The sequence below is a fragment of the Numenius arquata genome, chromosome 12, assembly GCF_964106895.1.
Source record: "Numenius arquata chromosome 12, bNumArq3.hap1.1, whole genome shotgun sequence".
NCBI classification, from domain to species: Eukaryota; Metazoa; Chordata; class Aves; order Charadriiformes; family Scolopacidae; genus Numenius; species Numenius arquata.
The window spans coordinates 44,114,699-44,133,544 of NC_133587.1; the positions used below are offsets into that span (position 1 = coordinate 44,114,699).

General features: G+C 50.8%; 1 protein-coding gene across 2 annotated transcripts in view; it reads right to left on the reverse strand.

Moving 5' to 3' along the window:
- Window positions 1-558: 558 nt before the first annotated feature.
- KIF9 (kinesin family member 9) overlaps window positions 559-18,846 on the reverse strand; it is a 28,421-nt gene continuing 10,133 nt past the window's right edge. The window contains exons 12-20 of one of the 2 annotated variants that reach the window (XM_074157063.1): window positions 17,890-17,945; window positions 16,330-16,420; window positions 15,418-15,548; window positions 13,423-13,605; window positions 10,235-10,443; window positions 8,207-8,386; window positions 6,164-6,279; window positions 2,746-2,850; window positions 559-1,930 (exon numbers count right to left, since the gene is read on the reverse strand). In XM_074157063.1, the coding sequence (XP_074013164.1) occupies window positions 1,823-1,930; window positions 2,746-2,850; window positions 6,164-6,279; window positions 8,207-8,386; window positions 10,235-10,443; window positions 13,423-13,605; window positions 15,418-15,548; window positions 16,330-16,420; window positions 17,890-17,945 (1,179 nt within the window). In that variant the 3' untranslated portion in view covers window positions 559-1,822. The remainder of the gene's footprint in view (window positions 1,931-2,745; window positions 2,851-6,163; window positions 6,280-8,206; window positions 8,387-10,234; window positions 10,444-13,422; window positions 13,606-15,417; window positions 15,549-16,329; window positions 16,421-17,889; window positions 17,946-18,846) is intronic. The other variant, XM_074157064.1, reaches the window with a different exon arrangement.

Below are 18,846 nucleotides of genomic sequence, written 5' to 3' on the forward strand. Positions count from 1 at the left end.
TTTATAAGCCTTTGGAAATAGATAATTACAAAGAAAAGGTGGTTTTTAGGCTTTTCTCCCAGCGCCTGTGGGGAGCAGGTGACGTTACAATACCAGAGGTGAGCGCCAACAAATTAAACCAAACCCAACAGCCTGGACTAATTAATTTTCCCAGTGTTCCATGTAAACGAGGACGGCACGTGGAAAACCTCCAACCCGGGATGCTGTAATTCAGGGCTGCTCCCGCCGTGGCTGGTGCCGGTTTCGGCAGCGGGGGCTGTTTGTCCCCCGTCCCATCACTCAGCCAAGCGCCGGTGGGTTTTCCGGTAACCCCAGTGACGTGCCCAGTGGGTTTTCCAGTAACCCCAGTGATTCACCAGGCTTTGGCCAGGGCGTTCGCAATGGACACGGAACACGGGACGGTGCATTTTGGGGATTTCAGCATTATTCTTCCAGCTCCCCAAATAATTTCGAAACCTTTTGGGGCTGCAGCTCTGAGCGCAGACCGGACCCACCGGCTGGAGCGACAAGAGGAGAAACGCCAAGGGGCACCCAAAACGCGTGGTAGACGGAAAAATTGTGGCTGATGCTTTTATTCCTTGCAGAAACAAGAAGGAGAAACCCCCAAGGAGGAGCCGGACCCTAAAAAGCTCCTTTAAGCCAAGCCTGCAGCTTGACCACCACGTATATACGCACATATATATGGGTCCACGTCCATACGTGGCTCCTCAGAGCCTTGGCTGCGGTAGAGCTGGAGAGGAGCGATGGAGGAGCCAACGCTTGATGGCAGGTTGGGCTGCTGTCATTGCCCAGGCGGGTATTAAATTAATAGTTGTTGGTTTATTACCTTTTCCGGGCAGATCCGTATGCCCAGACACGGGGGCAGCCAGCGGCACGGCCAGCCCACACGTGCAACTTGCCCTCCCAAGTTGGAGGGAACCCTACGAGATCTCGCGTCTCTCATCATTTTGGGGAAATCACAGATCAGCCCCGCTCTGCCCCGACAAGACCGATGTGGTCACGAACCGTTCACAGCAGGAGGAGGAGATGGGACCCTCTCGGTTGGGTGTTTGGTATGGAAAATTCCCTGGCGTATGCCAAGCTGGAATCAGCTTCCCACCTCCACTGGTGGAGGAGGAGGACTTCCCGCAGGCCTTCAGCTCAGCGGACGAAGAGAACAGCAGCCTGAAATCCTCTGGAGCTTTACAGTTGCTGGACACCGTGATCCCCCCTTGGATCTGAATGGTTTTCCCCAGAAAATGGTGGGCAAACGCTGCCCTGTTCCTGCTGCGCTGGGGTGGGGAGGCTGCTGTAAATCACCGCTGATGTAAATCTTAACACCGGTGATGGAAACGCTGCTCCGCTCCGAGCGTCTCTCCAGCCCCTTCCTCTCACCAGGAGGGCAAACGCCAGGGGGTTGCTTTGATCCAAGGCAGAACTCGTCCTCACCCAAACCTGGCTCCTCAGGATCCACCTGGAGAACATCAAACTGCCCAAGATGCGACTTGAAACTCCCTTGAGAACAAGCCCGGGAGGCCGTCGCCTCCGGCAGCAGGGGGGAAGGAGGGAGAAGGAGCCCGGATTGTCCACAAAACCCTTCTCTCTGTCGTGACGCCGCCTTTTCCAGAGAGGCTCGGGAAAACAAGCGTTGCTATTTGAACTCCCTGGCTCCCTTCCCATCCAAACAGCGGGTCCGATTCCCAATAACTGTCATTCTACCTGCACAAAGGTTGTGTGGTTGGGGTTGTTGTCGAATTTCTTACTGTTTATTTTTGATAAATCTCTTGCGGGCCTGAACGCAAGGCACTTTCTGAGGTGACATTCCAGGCCGAGCCCCAATCCGTTACACGACGTGCAGAAACGAGAGGGGTTTGTTCTTCCCGGCAGCTGTGACGAGCCCGGGTTTCTTGCGCATTTGCTGGAGGGACGACATGGTCCTGGTGTACGTGTGCTGGCCAAGAAAACAAAGAGCATTTTTAACGTGAGCTCGGTTTTCAAAACAGAATTCTCACCAGGAAAAGCTTTTTTTTCCTGAAATAAACCCAACCCCAAACACCTTCTCAACCTTCCTGCTGGAAAAAGCTGCACAAGTTCTGGAACTGTTTAGTCTGAGGAAGAGGAGGCTGAGGGGAGACCTCATCGCTCTCTGCAACTACTTGAAAGGACACTGTAGAGAGGTTGGTGCTGGTCTCTTCGCACAGGTAATTAATGACAGAACGAGAGGGAACGGCTTCAAGCTCCAACAGGGTAGGTTTAGACTGGACATTAGGAAAGAATTTTTCCCAGAAGGAGTGGTCGGGCATTGGAACAGGCTGCCCAGGGAGGGGGTTGAGTCACCATCCCTGGATGTGTTTAAGAACCGTTTAGATGTGGTGTTGGGGGATATGATATAGGGGAGAACTTTGTAGTGTAGGGTAGATGGTTGGACTCGATGATCCCAAGGGCCTCTTCCAACCTGGATGATTCTATGATTCTAAATAAGCCCCATCGCACCGGCGCTGCTCGATTGGTGGCAGATCCCAGCGGGCTCAAAGGAGGGCACAGGAAGCCCTGGGAAATTCTCCTCCCAAGCACCAAAGGGCTGGTTTGGAGATATTTTCCTTAAAAATGTTAAGTGATAGAGTTGTGCAGCCCCGTTACTCTCCTAAACACCCCATCTTTGTGAAGTCCTGCTAAGTTCAGGGCCTCGGTGGTATCTTTCCAGGAAGGAGCCAGGAGTGAGAAGCTCTGGGATTGGGTTTTTAGTAGCAGATCAGCTGAGATTACCTTTTGATCAGTCTTCATTTTGGCTTTGTAGAAGGAGACGGAAGCTGGGCAGGCCGGCAGCGTGGTCTCCTGCATCCGCTCAAACCTCTCCTGTTCGTCTTCCTCCTGCCAGGAGAAAGACAGAAACCACTCCGTGTGAAAAAAAAACCCCATGTCTGGAGACACAGAGGTCAATGGATCCCGTTTGCTGCGTTAAACAATCATTCAACAATCTCTCTGAAGCCTCAGAAGTGAAAGGTCCTCCCTTCCCATGCCTGAGGTGAGCAGATTTGGGCAGGACTTTGGGCAAAATCCATCTGAAAGTGGAAAGCCCCAAAAGGAGGTCCCTCAGCTGTTCTTCCCATGGCCATTCTCTTGAAGGCCATGCTCTTGAAGGCCATGCTTATGGCCTACTCCCTTCCACTGTGAGATAATGTCACAGCTTGAAGAAGGTCTGAGCTTCAGCATGGTCCCCCAGAGCCCAGCCAGCTGATGTCCCTGCCCACGCTTCTCCAGGGAACCACCCTGAAGGTGTGAGCTCACTAAAGAGGAACATGGGTTGAATGGAAATTCAGTTTTTTAAGTTATCAGCTTGTGTGTCATGTTTTCGTGCCGGATTTGAGGATACCTCTAGCAGGTTCTTAGGTCACCTCCTGGGGGGGTTCATGAGTAGCCTGGAGAAGGTGACAGTGACATTCTGGTGGGATAAAAGGCAAGTGGCCAAAGCAAATCAAGCCAAGAGTAAAAGATGAGCTCACTGGGGAAATGGGTGAGAACAGTAAATAAAGAGCCGGTCTGGAAAAGCGAAACTGGTTCTAAGGAGGAAACAAACCTCCAGAGAAAAATGAGGTGGTTCCCTCCCAGACCCAGTATCGCCTCAGCACGGCCAGTGACACTGACTGGATGCTGCAGTGAATTGCCCAGTGAAAGGAACAGGAGAAGAATCTTCTGAGGACAGGCTGAGAGAGTTGGGGGGGTTCAGCCTGGAGAAGAGAAGGCTCCAGGAAGACCTTAAAGCCCCTTCCAGTCCCTCAAGGGGCTCCAGGAAAGCTGGGGAGGGACTCTGGATGAGGGAAGGGAGCCATAGGGGGAGGGGGAAGGGTTTGACACTGAAAGAGGGGAGATTGAGCTGAGATGTGGGGCAGAAGTTCTTTGCTGTGAGGGTGGTGAGAGCCTGGCCCAGGTTGCCCAGAGAAGCTGTGGCTGCCCCATCCCTGGAGGGGTTCAAGGCCAGGTTGGAGGGGGCTTGGAGCAACCTGGTCTGGTGGGAGGTGTCCCTGCCCAGGGCAGGGGGTGGCACTGGGTGGTCTTTAAGGTCCCTTCCAACCTGAACCATTCTATGATTCTAAGAAGCCAGCACTGAGCAACATTACCAGGGACATTGTTTATCCTCCGCCTGAAGATTTCTGCCTGTAACACCAACAACTTGACACAGCTGCAGAGCATCGCTAAGAGGCAGGTTTCATTCATCTTTGGGGTTAGAATTGATGCAATGACAAGAAATCCAGGGCTGGAAACCATTAAGGGAGCTTCTATGAATATATTGAGTAACTTGGGTTAGTAAAAGTGACTACTAGTGACGGATTTCCTCTTTTTCCCCAAAGAGTGACGTCCTGGACTCATGCAGTCGGTCAGGGTTTTCCTCTTGCCCTCGTTATGTCCATTTATCCAAGGGGTTTGGGTCAGGATGGTTTTTTTTCGCTCTTTCCCCTACAGGTCTGTGTCTGGAGCTGAAATTTTCCACACTTTGGTAGATCACAACAGTCTGTTTAAAAGTAAACTCACGATATATGGTTGGTTTTTTTTTTTTCCTCACATCATGTTTATTACTCCTACTCTCCAGGGAGCTAATTCCGTAGGATGGGAAGAACCTGTCTCCGATCAGCTTTAAAACCCTTCACATCCTTTTTCTAGAAGGGAGTAAAGAAAATGCTTCCCTGAGATTCACAGTCAAAATAATCACACCTGGAGGCAAAAGAGTTCCTTTTCGGTTTTCCTCCTAAAAAATCAAAGCCATCCTCTCCCTCACTACACGTTGGCTAGAAATGGGGCTGTGAATTCAGGAACGGGGTCGCACAGCTCACACCCTGCTGATTCTCTTTCCCAAACACCTGCAGATGTCCCCTGCTCCTGGTGGGGACAAGCTCCCGGGAGAGAAGGACCCCGGACCTGTCCCCACAAGCTGTTCTCTGCCGTCTGCCGAGGTTGGAGCAGCAATAACGGAGATAGAATCATAGAACGGTTAGAGTTGGAAGGGACCAAGGGATCATCAAGTTCCACCCCCCCTGCCATGGACAGGGACACCTCCACTAGAGCAGGTTGCTCAAAGCCCCATCCGGCCTGGCCTTGAACACTTCACCGGCACAGAAAGGGCTGATTCCCTCTTGCAGCTGGGGTGGGATGTCCCTCCTTGCCGTGCATGGCTTTGTGGTGTCAGACAGAAGCCCTGCCACCACCTTCTTATCAAATAGCATGAAGGTTTCAAATCTGACGTTTAACAAAACCCGGAATGACTTCAGAGGAGAACAACACAAAGAAGAAATCATAGAATCTGGTAAATCGTAGAATCACAGAGTGGTTCAGGTTGGAAGGGACCTTAAAGACCACCCAGTCCAACCCCCTGCCCTGGGCAGGGACACCTCCCACCAGACCAGGTTGCTCCAAGCCCCCTCCAACCTGGCCTTGAACCCCTCCAGGGATGGGGCAGCCACAGCTTCTCTGGGCAACCTGGGCCAGGCTCTCACCACCCTCACAGCAAAGAAGTTCTTCCCCACATCTCAGCTCAATCTCCCCTCTTTCAGTGTCAAACCCTTCCCCCTCCTCCTATGGCTCCCCTCCCTGATCCAGAGTCCCTCCCCAGCTTTCCTGGAGCCCCTTTAGGGACTGGAAAGGGCTTTAAGGTCTCCCCGGAGCCTTCTCTTCTCCAGGCTGAACACCCCCAACACTCTTTTAGCCCGTCCTCTGAGAATGCTTAAGAGAAATTAGAAGCTTAAGAGAAATGTGCATTGTCAGGAGTGACAAAAGAGCCCGGTTACCCCAAAGTGGCGGTTTCTAAACAGAGGGCTGGCTGGGTACCAGTTGCCACAACACGAAACACAATAGTTTAGCCATACGCGTTCCAGGTTATACGGACTGGAAACAAGTCTCCCGCCTACCCCTTGCACCTCTGGGCAGCTTGCCCGATTCCTTATAGTCAGCAGATGACCGGGTACTTCAATCCCTCTGTCCTATTTTAGCCTTTTAATGGTAAAGCAAACGTGAAAGCAAGATGGATCTCCAGATACATCCCAGCAGACAGCGTTTCAACACCAGTCGCTCTGTTCGGAGAAAAGGGGCAGAGCCTCTGTGCCCTCCTCCTCCCACGGGCTTAGTCGTGCCCTCGTTACTTTGCCACGTGCGGTTATCAAGGAGAGTAAGCAGAGCTGCCGGGACAACTCACCAGGCACATGACTCTGTTTATGGGAATCATTCCAGATCTGATGTTGCCACCGGGCTTCAGAGCTTCCTGCATATCCTTGGGGATGAGGAAAGACTCGCTGTACCAGATCTCAAACTCTGCAAAGCAAAGTGGGGGGGCGATAAACAGAGCTGGAAGGACCAAGGAGACAAGGAGGGGGCTGCTTCTGGCTCCTCACCCGTGGATCAGAGGGGACCTCAGTGCTCTTAAACTCTCAGATGGGACCTCAGAACTCCACGCTTCCGAGTTTCAAACTATTAGAAAAGTTAGTTATAAAGGACAGGGCACCCTTTAGCTGTGTTGCTGCCCACCCTCACTGCCCGGGAGGTGGTGGCTGGCTCTGGGGACAGTCCCCTGGGGCTTGTGGAGACCAAAAAGTGGCTGTCCACGAGATGGCACTGCTCCTGCATCCCAGGGACACGGAGCCATCCAGCTTGGAGCTGGCCATTTTGAATGGTCAGCACATTTTGAGGGTCAGATTTCCATTCCAAATGCTACAGAAGCGCTTTCCATCCCGTAATAGCCAGTGAGAACACACAGCAGGTGCCGCGATGCAGCAGGAATTCCATCCTTATTAATCCTGGGCATTTCCCAGATGCCGGCTGGGAAGAGGCTGTGGTCTGCTCCGGTCCTATGGCATGTTTCCCCACGGAGCGGGAGAGCCCACAGCCCCCAGAGAAGGCAGTGTCACCACGGAGGGACCCCGGGAACGGGGCTGCTTTCTGTCGTGGGAGTCGTGAAGGACAAACAAGGTCAAACGCAGAGCCCTGCTCTCACTCGGCAGGGCCGAAGTGATGCAACACCACCGACTTTTCACCCCGGTTTTAGCTCTGAGATGACCTTTTCCCTCTGGGCTGACACAGGTCATGAATGAGGCCATCCCCGTGTGTTTAAACAAACAGCAAACATCTGGAGCACCCGAAAAATGCCAGACCCGGGGGCCAACACAAACCAGTGGCAAAGTTTCCGCACAATTACGTTTTGGCCCTCTCTATCCCCTGGAAGCCAGGCATTTCTTTCGGCGTGGGACGCACGGACAGATACAAGTTGTGCTCTGGGGAGTTTGTAGAACATAAAAGTGTTGCCATGTACACAGCATCCAAACATTTGGGACTCTGGCATTCGTACACCTACTGTTTTCCATCCTACGGGACAAATCCGGGGAGAGAGCAGGACCGCGCTCCTGTGGCCACAGCCTCAAACCGAACGTCCTGCAGCAGAGCACACCCCAAATTTGCAGGGATCACCCTGAGCAGAGACGTGACTCATCGCCACGAGGGTGGTGCTCGTGAAGAACACAGTAAAATGACCAAACTCGGCTTCCTGCCGAGGCGCCCATGCTGGAACCTGAGTAATGCTGATCTCACGGGGGTCCAGAGGAGACATCTGCAATGCAGAGCCAAAGCCCTGGCCCAGTGCAGGTCCTCAGTTGCCACATCTATTAAATGAAATCCAGGGTGAGAACCAGGGCTATCAGTGAGAGCAGTGTTGTCAACTTCCTTGTGAAAGGCTTTTACCCATAGCATCACATCAAGTGGAGGGACCAAGGTCCCTTCCCACCCAAACCATTCTATGATACTATGATTCTATGGTATGTCCTTATCTGCTAGAGAGAATCATAGAATCATAGAATGGTTTGGGTGTAAGGGACCTTGAAGACCATCTAGTTCCACCCCCCTGCCCTGGGCAGGGACACCTCCCACCAGACCACGTTGCTCCAAGCCCCCTCCAACCTGGCCTTGAACCCCTCCAGGGATGGGGCAGCCACAGCTTCTCTGGGCAACCTGGGCCAGGCTCTCACCACCCTCACAGCAAAGGAATCTGCAGCAATTCGGTGTTATGTCAAAAAAAGAAAAACACCAAAAACCCCAATCATCAATAAAAAACAAGTCTGGAAGGCAACAACAGAGGATGACAGGGCTTGGTTTATATGCACTGTGTCTGTGGAGTTTTTCAGCACTGAGCTGCTCTCAAGGATCCCAGCTAAACTGGGGGCTCTCCAGAAACCACCCTGGCACCCAGTACCTGAGATGAGTTTGTTCCGGCACTGGTCCACCAGATGCTGGCAGTACTGGATTTCTGCCTTCAGGTCCTGCAGTTCAGCATAACCAGACCTGTACTCTTCCTTCAGGTCCTTCAGCTTCATGATGAGTAAGAACTCCTCCTCGTCGATTATGATCTGTCCTTTGTCATCAACGTACTCTCCTGGAGGGTAAGAAAAGGAAACGAAGGTTTCTTATGAGGGTGGAGAGGGACGCAGAACAGTCATTACGCTTCGAACCACACGGTAGTTACCCACTTATACTGAGGTTAACCACACAGTTGACATTTCCTTAGACATGCTTTCTACAAATAAATACGGCGTTGGAGTGGTGTGGGGCAGAAATCACCGCTGAACTCTTGAACCACTCAGATATCAGTCCTTCCGGAGCGGGGACACATGCTGATGAAGAGGAAGGACCGGGGTCTGCAGAAAGACGCCCACGTGGCAGCCTGCTGGAGGGTATCACCTAGAGCTTTTATGGCTCCTGGGCAGCCATGGCAAGGGTTTTTGAGACAAAGGGAGGGCTGGTCAGTCCTTTGGGGACAGTTAAACCAGTGCTACTTCCCTACTATAAATATCTTCTTCGGTTTCCCTCAAATCAGTTTATTCCTGTGCTTTCCAGCACCCACAATAAACCACCAGTCGGTAGGTGTCATCATAAAAAGCAAAGGCCCAAGAGAAGCAGTGAATCCATGAAAAGACAAACCCTCACTTGGATATGGATTCAAGGTGATTTGCTCATCATTCAACCAGAAGAACTTTGGTCTTAGAGGATCAGACCCTCTGGGAAGAGGCCTCTTGTAAAGCATGGTCATAAAAGTCTCTCTGGAGGAAGAGAAATGGAAGCCAGTCAAGCAGCATTCGCGCTGGCTCTGACTCTCCAGCCCTCCCTCACCGCTTGCTGGTGGCCATTTCTTTTCTCTCCCATTCCCTCTTATTTCCTGCTAATTGCCTGGCAATAATTAAGGCTGTTGTTTCACAGAACGGAGTCGTTTTGCTGTCCTCCCTGCACACAAGGAACACCACTGCTACTTCCTCACCATCCCAGGCAAAGCACTCTGCTATTAAAGCCATTTGTTTCAGATTTCTCTCCGTGCCCAGAGGCGTTTCTTCTCTGCTCCTCGGCAGAACTCAATAGCACTGACTCCTGGGAGTCCTGCTGCGGAGAACAGGAAACCTGACACACTTCCTCGTCTCATCCAGGCATATTCCACCTAATAAACATCTTGCTGCAGTGAAGGAGGAAGGCACTTAGCCCATTTTTTTCCCTCTGGTACCTTGAAGTTTGGTATTTTGACTTTCATAGACCCTAATCTAATTATAGACCCTACTAATGTAGTCTCACAACAAAAAAGACATTGAGGGGCTGGAGTGTGTCCAGAGAAGGGCAATGGAGCTAGTGAAGGGTCTGGAGATCAAGGAGAAGGGTCTGGAGAACTTGTGAGGAGCAGCTGAGGGAGCTGGGGGTGTTCAGCCTGGAGAAAAGGAGGCTGAGGGGAGACCTTCTCGCTCTCTACAACTCCCTGAAAGGAGGGGGTAGCCAGGGGGGGTCGGTCTCTTCTCCCAAGGAACAGGCGATGGGGCAAGAGGAAACGGCCTCAAGTTGCACCAGGGGAGGTTTAGGATGGATATTGGGAAAAATGTCTTCCTGGAAAGGGTTGTCCAGCATTGGAAGAGGCTGCCCAGGGCAGTGGTGGAGTCACCATTCCTGGAGGGATTTAAAAGCCGGGCAGACGTGGTGCTGAGGGACATGGGTCAGTGGTGGGTTTTATCAGTGTTGGGTTGATGGTTGGACTTGATGATCTGAAAGGTCCCTTCCAACCTGGACAATTCCATGATTCTATGATTCTAAGGCCAGCTGTAGAGCTGGGGCGTAAAGCCCAGCCTGTCCCGTTGCCCTGGCAGGCAGCAGGGGTGGTCTGGTGGCCTCACCACCAGAATTGCTTTGAAACCAGCAGTTCCTCTCTTCTGTCACTTTCTCGCTGGCCAGTCTCCGCACAGCGACTTACCCTGCTGCCACCTCTCCTGCTTCTGAGCCTCCAGAGTCTTTCTGATGCTCTCTATCTCACGCTTGATGAAGTTGATCCTCTGCGCTACTGCGCTGCTTCTCCTCTTCCTGGCGAGGAGGATGCTTTTGTTCTCTTTGAAGATCCGGTTGATCTCACTCCCGCCTTCCTCCTTAAACTGCTCAAATGCCACCAGCTTGGATGGAGGGGAGCTGCAAGGGAATTCCAAGAAAACACAGACAGATGTGGGGAGGTCAGTTTGTTCTGCCCTGCAGCGTGACACGGTTCCTGGGAGCTGCCGTAGCTGAGGTTTGGGGCTGGTATTTCAATTTTTGAGGATCTCGCTGTGCCAGCTGCACCCTGGTACCGTCTCTGCGCCAACCTTCATACCCTCTTTCCCCCACTCCCAGAAGAAAGAGTTCTTTACGTAGAAACCACATTCCTCAGGAGATGCCTCAGAATTGAGGCTTCCTGGGAAAGCGGACATTTAATGGTCTGGATTTCCAGAAAAATAATGAATATTGTTCCCTTCTATTGTTAAACAGAAGCGTCTTTGCTCTTTTCCTGCTGGATCCCAGCACGGACCAGTCACCTCTGCCAACCAAAGCCCACAGCTGCGTGCGTTGGCCGGCTCCACAAGGCTGCCGCCCGTGGTTTTTAAGTCTTGTCTCTTTAGAAAGACTGAATTCGAAGCAGCATGTGTCGATCGTGACTTTTCTATGAAATGGCTTTGTTGCAAACATGCCCCCCCCAGGAACACCAGCTCTTACTTCATCACCAACCGCGCTGGGCAAAAGGAGAAGTCCCTCAGGAGAACGTCACGCTCCCAGGGACGCTGCTCTGTGCGGCGTGAGGTTGTTCCGGGTGAGCGGGCTGGATCCAGTAGCAGAAAGTAGCTACAAATCTCCACATTCCTCAGTCTAGACCGGCCAAAGCAAAACTCCGGCTACTGCCTTCCCCCGATTGACCTCTTAAGGGCATTTTCAAACGCCTCAAAGGCTGCGTGAGAAGTCCTTTCCGTGCCAAACTGCTGGCAAAGCGCTGTAAACAACGGCCACTGGGCAGATTGCCACAGCTACGGCTTTGCCAGCCAGCTCCCGAGCTCCAAAGCACTCTGGGTTGTGCCTTACGCAGCTGCAGCAGCCACGGGACTTTTAGAAGAAACACTAAAACGCAGCCAGGGGACACGGAGGAACACGTCAACACGCTGAGGTTCTTCAGGAGTTGTCCTGGGTCGAGCGACACAGGGCTAATTTTTCTTCTAATGCTGGGGAAAACTGCACTTTTAGAAGATTCTAGTGTCTAAATTCATGAAAATATTTACTTTATAGCCAGCTAGGCGCTGTGGGATTCGGGGTCTCACTGGTTTTGAGCTCACCAGGTTAGGGATGAGGAGAAGCAAGATCCGGGCACTTGACCCAAGCTGCCAACAGGATTATTTCATACCATGAACGTCACATTCCATAGAAATTAGGAAGTTTGCTGAGGAGTTCTCTCTCTCTTCCTTGATGGCAGTGGGTCCAGAGAACTCCTTGCTCCGGTGCTGGAGCCCTGAGCCCTTCTCTTCCTCCCGGAGCTGAAGCGCTCGCAGTGTCCCACACTGGCTGTCCCCTCTGGGAGTGCACAGCTTCCTACTGGTATAATTGGCCGAGTATAATTCTTGTATATCTTATATTAGTATTGGGATTAATACTGGTTCATTAGTAGTATTGTTAATTATTTCGTCTTATCCTACTAAATCTATTTATATTTCAACCCTTGTGTTTCCTTGCTTTCCCTAGTTCCCCTTCCCGGGTGGGGAGGGGTCATGGGGTGATAGAATAATTGTCTAAATGACAATAAATCATTATAGGTTTTCTCAAACCATAACGAGACCAAATCCTGGGACAGCTTCACTGCGATGCTCTCCCTGGGCAGCAGGAACAAGCAAGGACTGGTCATCGGCATCTTTAGAGCTGCAGCGCTTGCAGCCTGAGGGCTCTCAGTGAGAAAAGATGGCTGGTGATGAGAAAAATGGTGTCCAGACTGGTTTGTGTGTGGTCCTGGCCGAGCTCCTGGGAGTTGAACACCACATCCTCCCGGAAAACTTCCTTCCTCTTGGTACCCGCAGCACTTTTTACCCCATCAGCTCCATCCAGAATGAAATGCAATTCAGCGTTGCCCTCCCTTGCTAAATTCTTGTCGTGGCACAAGCAGACGACCGGCACGTTGCTGCATTTTTGGCTGTTCTCCACTCTTCTGTCTTGTTGTGGCACCTCCTGCCATCGTCCTGTGCAGCTCTTGACCCATTTTCGTGACTGTGTGGGGTTTTGTGGCTCACATGAGGTGTCTCTGCACTTTTACTACTAACCAAATCACAGAAACCTAGAATGATATGGGGTTGGAAGGGACCTCTGGAGATCATCTCCTCCAACCCCCTGCCAGAGCAGGTCCACCCAGAGCAGGTCCCACAGGAACGTGTCCAGGCGGGTTTGGAATGTCTCCAGAGAAGGAGACTCCACCACCTCTCTGGGCAGCCTCTCCCAGGGCTCTGCCACCCTCACAGCAAAGAAGTTCCTCCTCATGTTGAGATGGAACTTCTTATGTTCCAGTTTGTGCCCGTTCCCTCTTGTCCTGTCCCTGGGCACCACTGAAAAAAGACTGGCCCCATCCTCCTGACACCCATCCTTGAAGTATTTCTAGGCGTTGATCAGATCCCCCCTCAGTCTTCTCTTCTCCAGACTAAACAGACCCAAGTCCCTCAGCCTTTCCTCATCAGAGAGATGCTCCAGGCCCCTCATCATCTTTGTAGTCCTTTGCTGGACCCTCTCCAGTAGTTCCCTGTCCTTCTGGAACTGGGGAGCCCAGAACTGGTCCCAGTGCTCCAGATGGGGCCTCCCCAGGGCAGAGCAGAGGGGCAGGATAACCTCCCTTGAATGAAGTGCTGCAATTTTCAGAGACTTCACACTTAATAGAGCAGGCCAGAGCTCAAAGCAGATGGAAAAGGTGACCACCAACAACATAATTTGGTACACAGGGTGTCCATACAACCGCTGCTGTCCTACGATGCCTTTCTGCATCCAAGCAATGAAGATCTCTGAATCTCTCCTCTTAACTTTGAAGCAGGGAGTTGTACAAGGGGAACATGCTGCACTCATTCCCGTGTAAACCACCCTCTGGCAAAGATATGCTACTTTGCAGGAAAAGCTTACCTGGGCCGCTGGGAATCCTCCACGGGAGCTGGCTTTGAGAGCTCTGCATCAATACTCGCTGTATCCTGGTTCCTTGCTCTCTCTTTCACATCCAGATCTTTGGTGGAAACCATTCCCTGACTTTTCGACGGTAAAATACCAACCAGATCTCTCACAGAAAGAGAGTTCCCGATTTCTTCCTTCCTGACAAGGGGGAAAAAGATGAACCAGATTAATTAATGTCTTAATAATAGGAAGCTGGAACCAAAATGTGCTGCAGGTGCTGGCTTTGCTGATTCAAAAACGAGCGGTTTGATGTTGCTTCTACCAAAGTTTGCAGCGAAATATCTAGTGAAAAGGGATAAGATCAGCCTTGTTCTCACAAATCTTTACTTTCTAGAGTAGAGGGACTGCCTTGTGTAGCAAATACTGTAGAACAGCAGAGGCTGGACTGTCTTTCTTGAGAAAGATCGCAAGAATTGTCCCACCCTGGATGGATTGAGGCACACCTGCAGGCAGGAAACCCTCTTTACCTTCAGAAGAACCTATAAAACAAATTTCCTAGGATTTGATCTAACCCCACTCCTAAATCAAGCCCGGCTCTCTGTTCTTCTCCCTCCATTCACCTCCACAAACACCACCAGCCTTCCCTGCAGAGGACAGTGTGACTCAAAAGAGAACCAGAAAAGTGTTTGCCAAATCACCTTCCATCTCCCTAAAAAAAAGAACTGCACAGAGGACTCCACTGCGTCATGTGGATACTAAAGCCTTGGTGGTTCCCCTCCTCTCAAACACAAGGACTTTGGGGGAATGTCAGGGAGGAACCAGGCAGATGCTCTCGGCCACAGAAGCAGTTGTAGAAACTGCCAGCACAGGGACCTCACTTCTATAAATTGAATAATTTTTCTCTGTTCTGTGCTGCTTGTTCCTTCTTCCCTCTCAAAATCTCTTCTCCTTAGCTGCTCCTCTGTCCACTGTCCCTTTCTCCTTTTCCACTCAGCAGATCTCCTTCTAACAAATGCTTTGAAGAAAAACTGCAGGTTTAACATGTCTTCCAATGCCATCACAGGACTGTTACCCTGCCTGCGTGTTCTTCTCTCCACCTTTCTCCTCCTGTGCTGGCCACCTTCCATGTCCACAGCTCACACCCTTCACAGCTCCCCGTGGTCTCAGTTTGTCCATAAGAGACACACAGATGAACCATTTGCAGTAAATCTTTTGGGCCCCTCATGCCAAGAAAGATATTGAGGGGCTGGAGCATGTCCAGAGAAGGGCAACAGAGCTGGTGAGGGGTCTGGAGACCAAGGAGAAGGGTCTGGAGAACTTGTGAGGAGCCACTGAGGGAGCTGGGGGTGTTCAGCCTGGAGAAAAGGAGGCTGAGGGGAGACCTTCTCGCTCTCTACAACTCCCTGAAAGGAGGGGTAGCCAGGGGGAGTCGGTCTCTTCTCCCAAGGAACAGGCGATGGGACAAGAGGAAATGGCCTCAAGTTGCACCAGGGGAGGTTTAGGATGGATATTGGGAAAAATGTCTTCCTGGAAAGGGTTGTGCAGCATTGGAAGAGGCTGCCCAGGGCAGTGGTGGAGTCACCATCCCTGGAGGGATTTAAAAGCCGGGCAGACGTGTTGCTGAGGGACATGGGTCAGTGGTGGGTTTTATCAGTGTTGGGTTGATGGTTGGACTTGATGATCTGAAAGGTCCCTTCCAACCTGGACAATTCTATGATTCTATGATTCTACTTCCCCATAACAGAGATCTGCCCAACCACAGGCTGTCCCTGCTGGCCACACGCATTCCCTTAATATCCTCCTGCTGGTGTTGCTGGTGGCCATAAGGGCACACAAACCCTTCCAGCATGATGCTGGCATGTCATCCTTGAGGAAACACAAACCTTCCACACACCTTTTAAGACAGCTTTGTCTCTGCCTTCCTTCATGGGCTAATGTCCTGGTTGGAGGACATCACTGCGGTGACACATCATCAGAGAAAAGGGAGAGCTGTTTGGCTGCTTAACTCACTTGGGCTGCTCATTGCTTTTCCTGGATTTCCTCTTCCCACCTTGTCTGGATGAAAAAGGAGTGGGTCTAGTCCCAGAAGCCTGTTCCTCCTCTTCCTGCGCCAAATGGCCATCCACATCAACCACACCTTCCTGGAAATGGGAAGAAAGAAGACATGGACCAGGAAGCATTAGATCTGTAGCTGTCTAGGCCACAAAAGCTACTCAGCCCTTGCCCGGCAGCTACTCCATCCTGTTGTACAATATAATCCAGAAATCTCTATGCGCTACCAAGGATTTCAGAGAAACACGTTTATAAGAATGAAGTGAAAACTAAAATAGGACCAAAATTATCCTCAAATTCATATGCCAAATGTTCCAGCCACTTTAGAGGGAGAATAAGTTGGGTCTGGTGTCACAGAAATAAAAGCACCCTCAAAAGTCTTCATTCAGGGAAGATACAGAAGAGAATTATATTTCCTATTTCCAAATACTTTGCATTTTCCCTTGTGTCTTTCACCCAAAAAATTCAAAGCATCTCCAGTTAAGCCACAGGATTTAAGTCTATGACTTACGTATGACTCCGCCGAACAGATAATGATTATTTTATCTGCTGGACTGGGTAAAACCAAGGCAAGGAAATAGCCACTTCAGAGAGGAAATATTTCACAGGTGGGAAGAAGGAATGAAAAATAAACTATAATTTAGAGTCCACATCTGAATTTATGGTTTATACACGATACATTTACTTTGCTCCAGAAATGATGAGGATTAAAAGAGGGATCTCAGCAGAGGCAGGTGACCCGACGCCACCTTCTACAACTGATTGAGAGACAGGTCCCCTTCTAGTTTCTATTTTCTTCATTCCCATTTAATAAATTATTCTGTTCAGATAACAGGCCTAATCCTCTGCTGATACGAATGTCGCTTTTACCTTCTGAAGAGCAGCAATGGCAACAAAGTCATTTTTGTCTATCAGAGCGTACTTGCTTCGTAATCTGGACTCCACTTCCTGCTCCTGTTGACTAGAGGAGAAAACAGCCCTTTACCGTTGCGTCCAAGGAGGACTATTTCGTATGTCAAAACCTGTAATATCTGCTAATATCAGCTTTCCAAAAAAAACCATTTTTTACCTGTGATCTCCTTTCCAAACACCCCACCTTGCTCCTTCTATTCTTCCCCATAACCACTGTAAACGTCACAGAAACCCAGAATGCTATGGGGTTGGAAGGGACCTCTGGAGATCATCTCCTCCAACCCCCTGCCAGAGCAGGTCCACCCAGAGCAGGTCCCACAGGAACGTGTCCAGGCGGGTTTGGAATGTCTCCAGAGAAGGAGACTCCACCACCTCTCTGGGCAGCCTCTTCCAGGGCTCTGCCACCCTCACAGCAAAGAAGTTCCTCCTCATGTTGAGATGGATCTTCTTATGTTCCAGTTTGTGCCCGTTCCCTCTTGTCCTGTCCCTGGGCACCCCTGAAAAAAGACTGGCCCCATCCTCCTGACACCCACCCTTTAAGGATTTATAGGCGTTGATCAGATCCTCCCTCAGTCTTCTCTTCTCCAGACTAAAAAGCCCAAAGTCCCTCAGCCTTTCCTCCTAAGAGAGATGCTCCAGGTCCCTCATCATCTTTGTAGCCCTTTGCTGGACCCTCTCCAGCAGTTCCCTGTCCTTCTTGAACTGGAGAGCCCAGAACTGGACTCAGTGCTCCAGATGGGGACTCATCAGGAAAAATAAACATTTTCCACTCTTCTCTTCCTTTCTTTTTTCTATGATTTTGGTCTCGTGTCCCAGCAAAGCCTGGCTGCCCGGTCTGATGAGGTACCACAGGCACTTGTGTTCGCACAAGTTTCTCAAGGGCAGGAAGATTTTCTACAGCAAAATCCTAATGTCACCCTTGTGAGTAGCAACCTCTGCTGCTGCAATACATAATACCCTTATTATTCTTTATTCTCTTCTATTTTCTGACAGAGAAGCTGCTTGTCCTCATTTTTAGGATTTTTTTTTTCGGATTTGTCATTCACTTTCCCTCCTTCAGCCCCAAAACCCGACTTTCATCACCCCCTGGTGACATTTTCAAAGAGCCACCTTCAGGCTTTCTCCCATCGCACGCCACACACCAGAGACGGCCTTGCTGGAAACAGCCACGGGGCCTTCTTATCGTGCTCCTCCAAATTGCTTTACGACCTTCCTTTGCCATGATTTCTTTAAAAAAAAATTAAATCCGATAACTTCTAGATGCTGGTGCGGTGAGACTGTTCCAGATCAGTGAAGTTTACCACCAAGAGCTGTTGCACATGATTTATGAGCACTGGAAGGGGAGAGGCAATACTCTTTTTGCTCAAAGGGCAGCAGAATTTGTCCAGAATTGTGTTTTCAGTTAAAATTATTCCCTGTGTTTCGTAATGATTCTTCACCAACGTCATGGTGTGATATCACAGACTTGGAGGAATTTCTAAACCTTACCGTGAAATGCATCCACCTTGGATATCTTACCTTACAACCACTTTGAACTGCTTAAATACCTCCTGGACTTGCCTGATGTTCACTATCTGAGGAAGAGATGAAGACACAGGTAAGACGTAATCATTTCTATGCCGTGGTCAGCTGCACTGATTCCAATATTTCCCATTCTGAGGACTCTGAGTACTTGCAACTGAGCAGAAATCAGCACTCAGCGCTCCCAAGGTCCAAAAGACTGAACCAGGCACTCGTGAGACCCCACCAGCAGTACTGTGTCCAGTTTTGGAGTCCTCAGCACGGGAGAGACATGGACCTGTTGGAACGGGGCCAGAGAAGGCCACGGAGATGCTGGGAGGGCTGGAGCCCCTCTGCTGTGAGGACAGGCTGAGAGAGTTGGGGGGGTTCAGCCTGGAGAAGAGAAGGCTCCAGGGAGACCTTAGAGCCCCTTCCAGTCCCTCAAGGGTCTCCAGGAAAGCTGGGGAGGGACTCTTGATGAGGGAGGGGAGCCACAGGAGGAGGGGGAAGGGTTTGACACTGAAAGAGGGGAGATCGAGCTGAGATGTGGGGAAGAACTTCTTTGCTGTGAGGGTGGTGAGAGCCTGGCCCAGGTTGCCCAGAGAAGCTGTGGCTGCCCCATCCCTGGAGGGCTTCAAGGCCAGGTTGGAGGGGGCCTGGAGCAACGTGGTCTGGTGGGAGGTGTCCCTGCCCAGGGCAGGGGGTGGCACTTGGTGGTCTTTAAGGTCCCTTCTAACCAAAACCACTCTATGATCCTATCATTCCATAAGCTATGAAATGCACTACCTCTGTTCTCAACCCTCTAAACAATTTTTCAATGCCACTGGAGATATCCTTCCCCATGTGAAGCTCTTTAGTCCTTCTCTACCTTCCCTGCTCCACTCGCACCACATCACATCTAGCAGCCCAGGTAAAACACACCTTCACATAAGACCTTTTTCCACTCCACTCCTGCCCGCTGGAGGGAGAAAACAG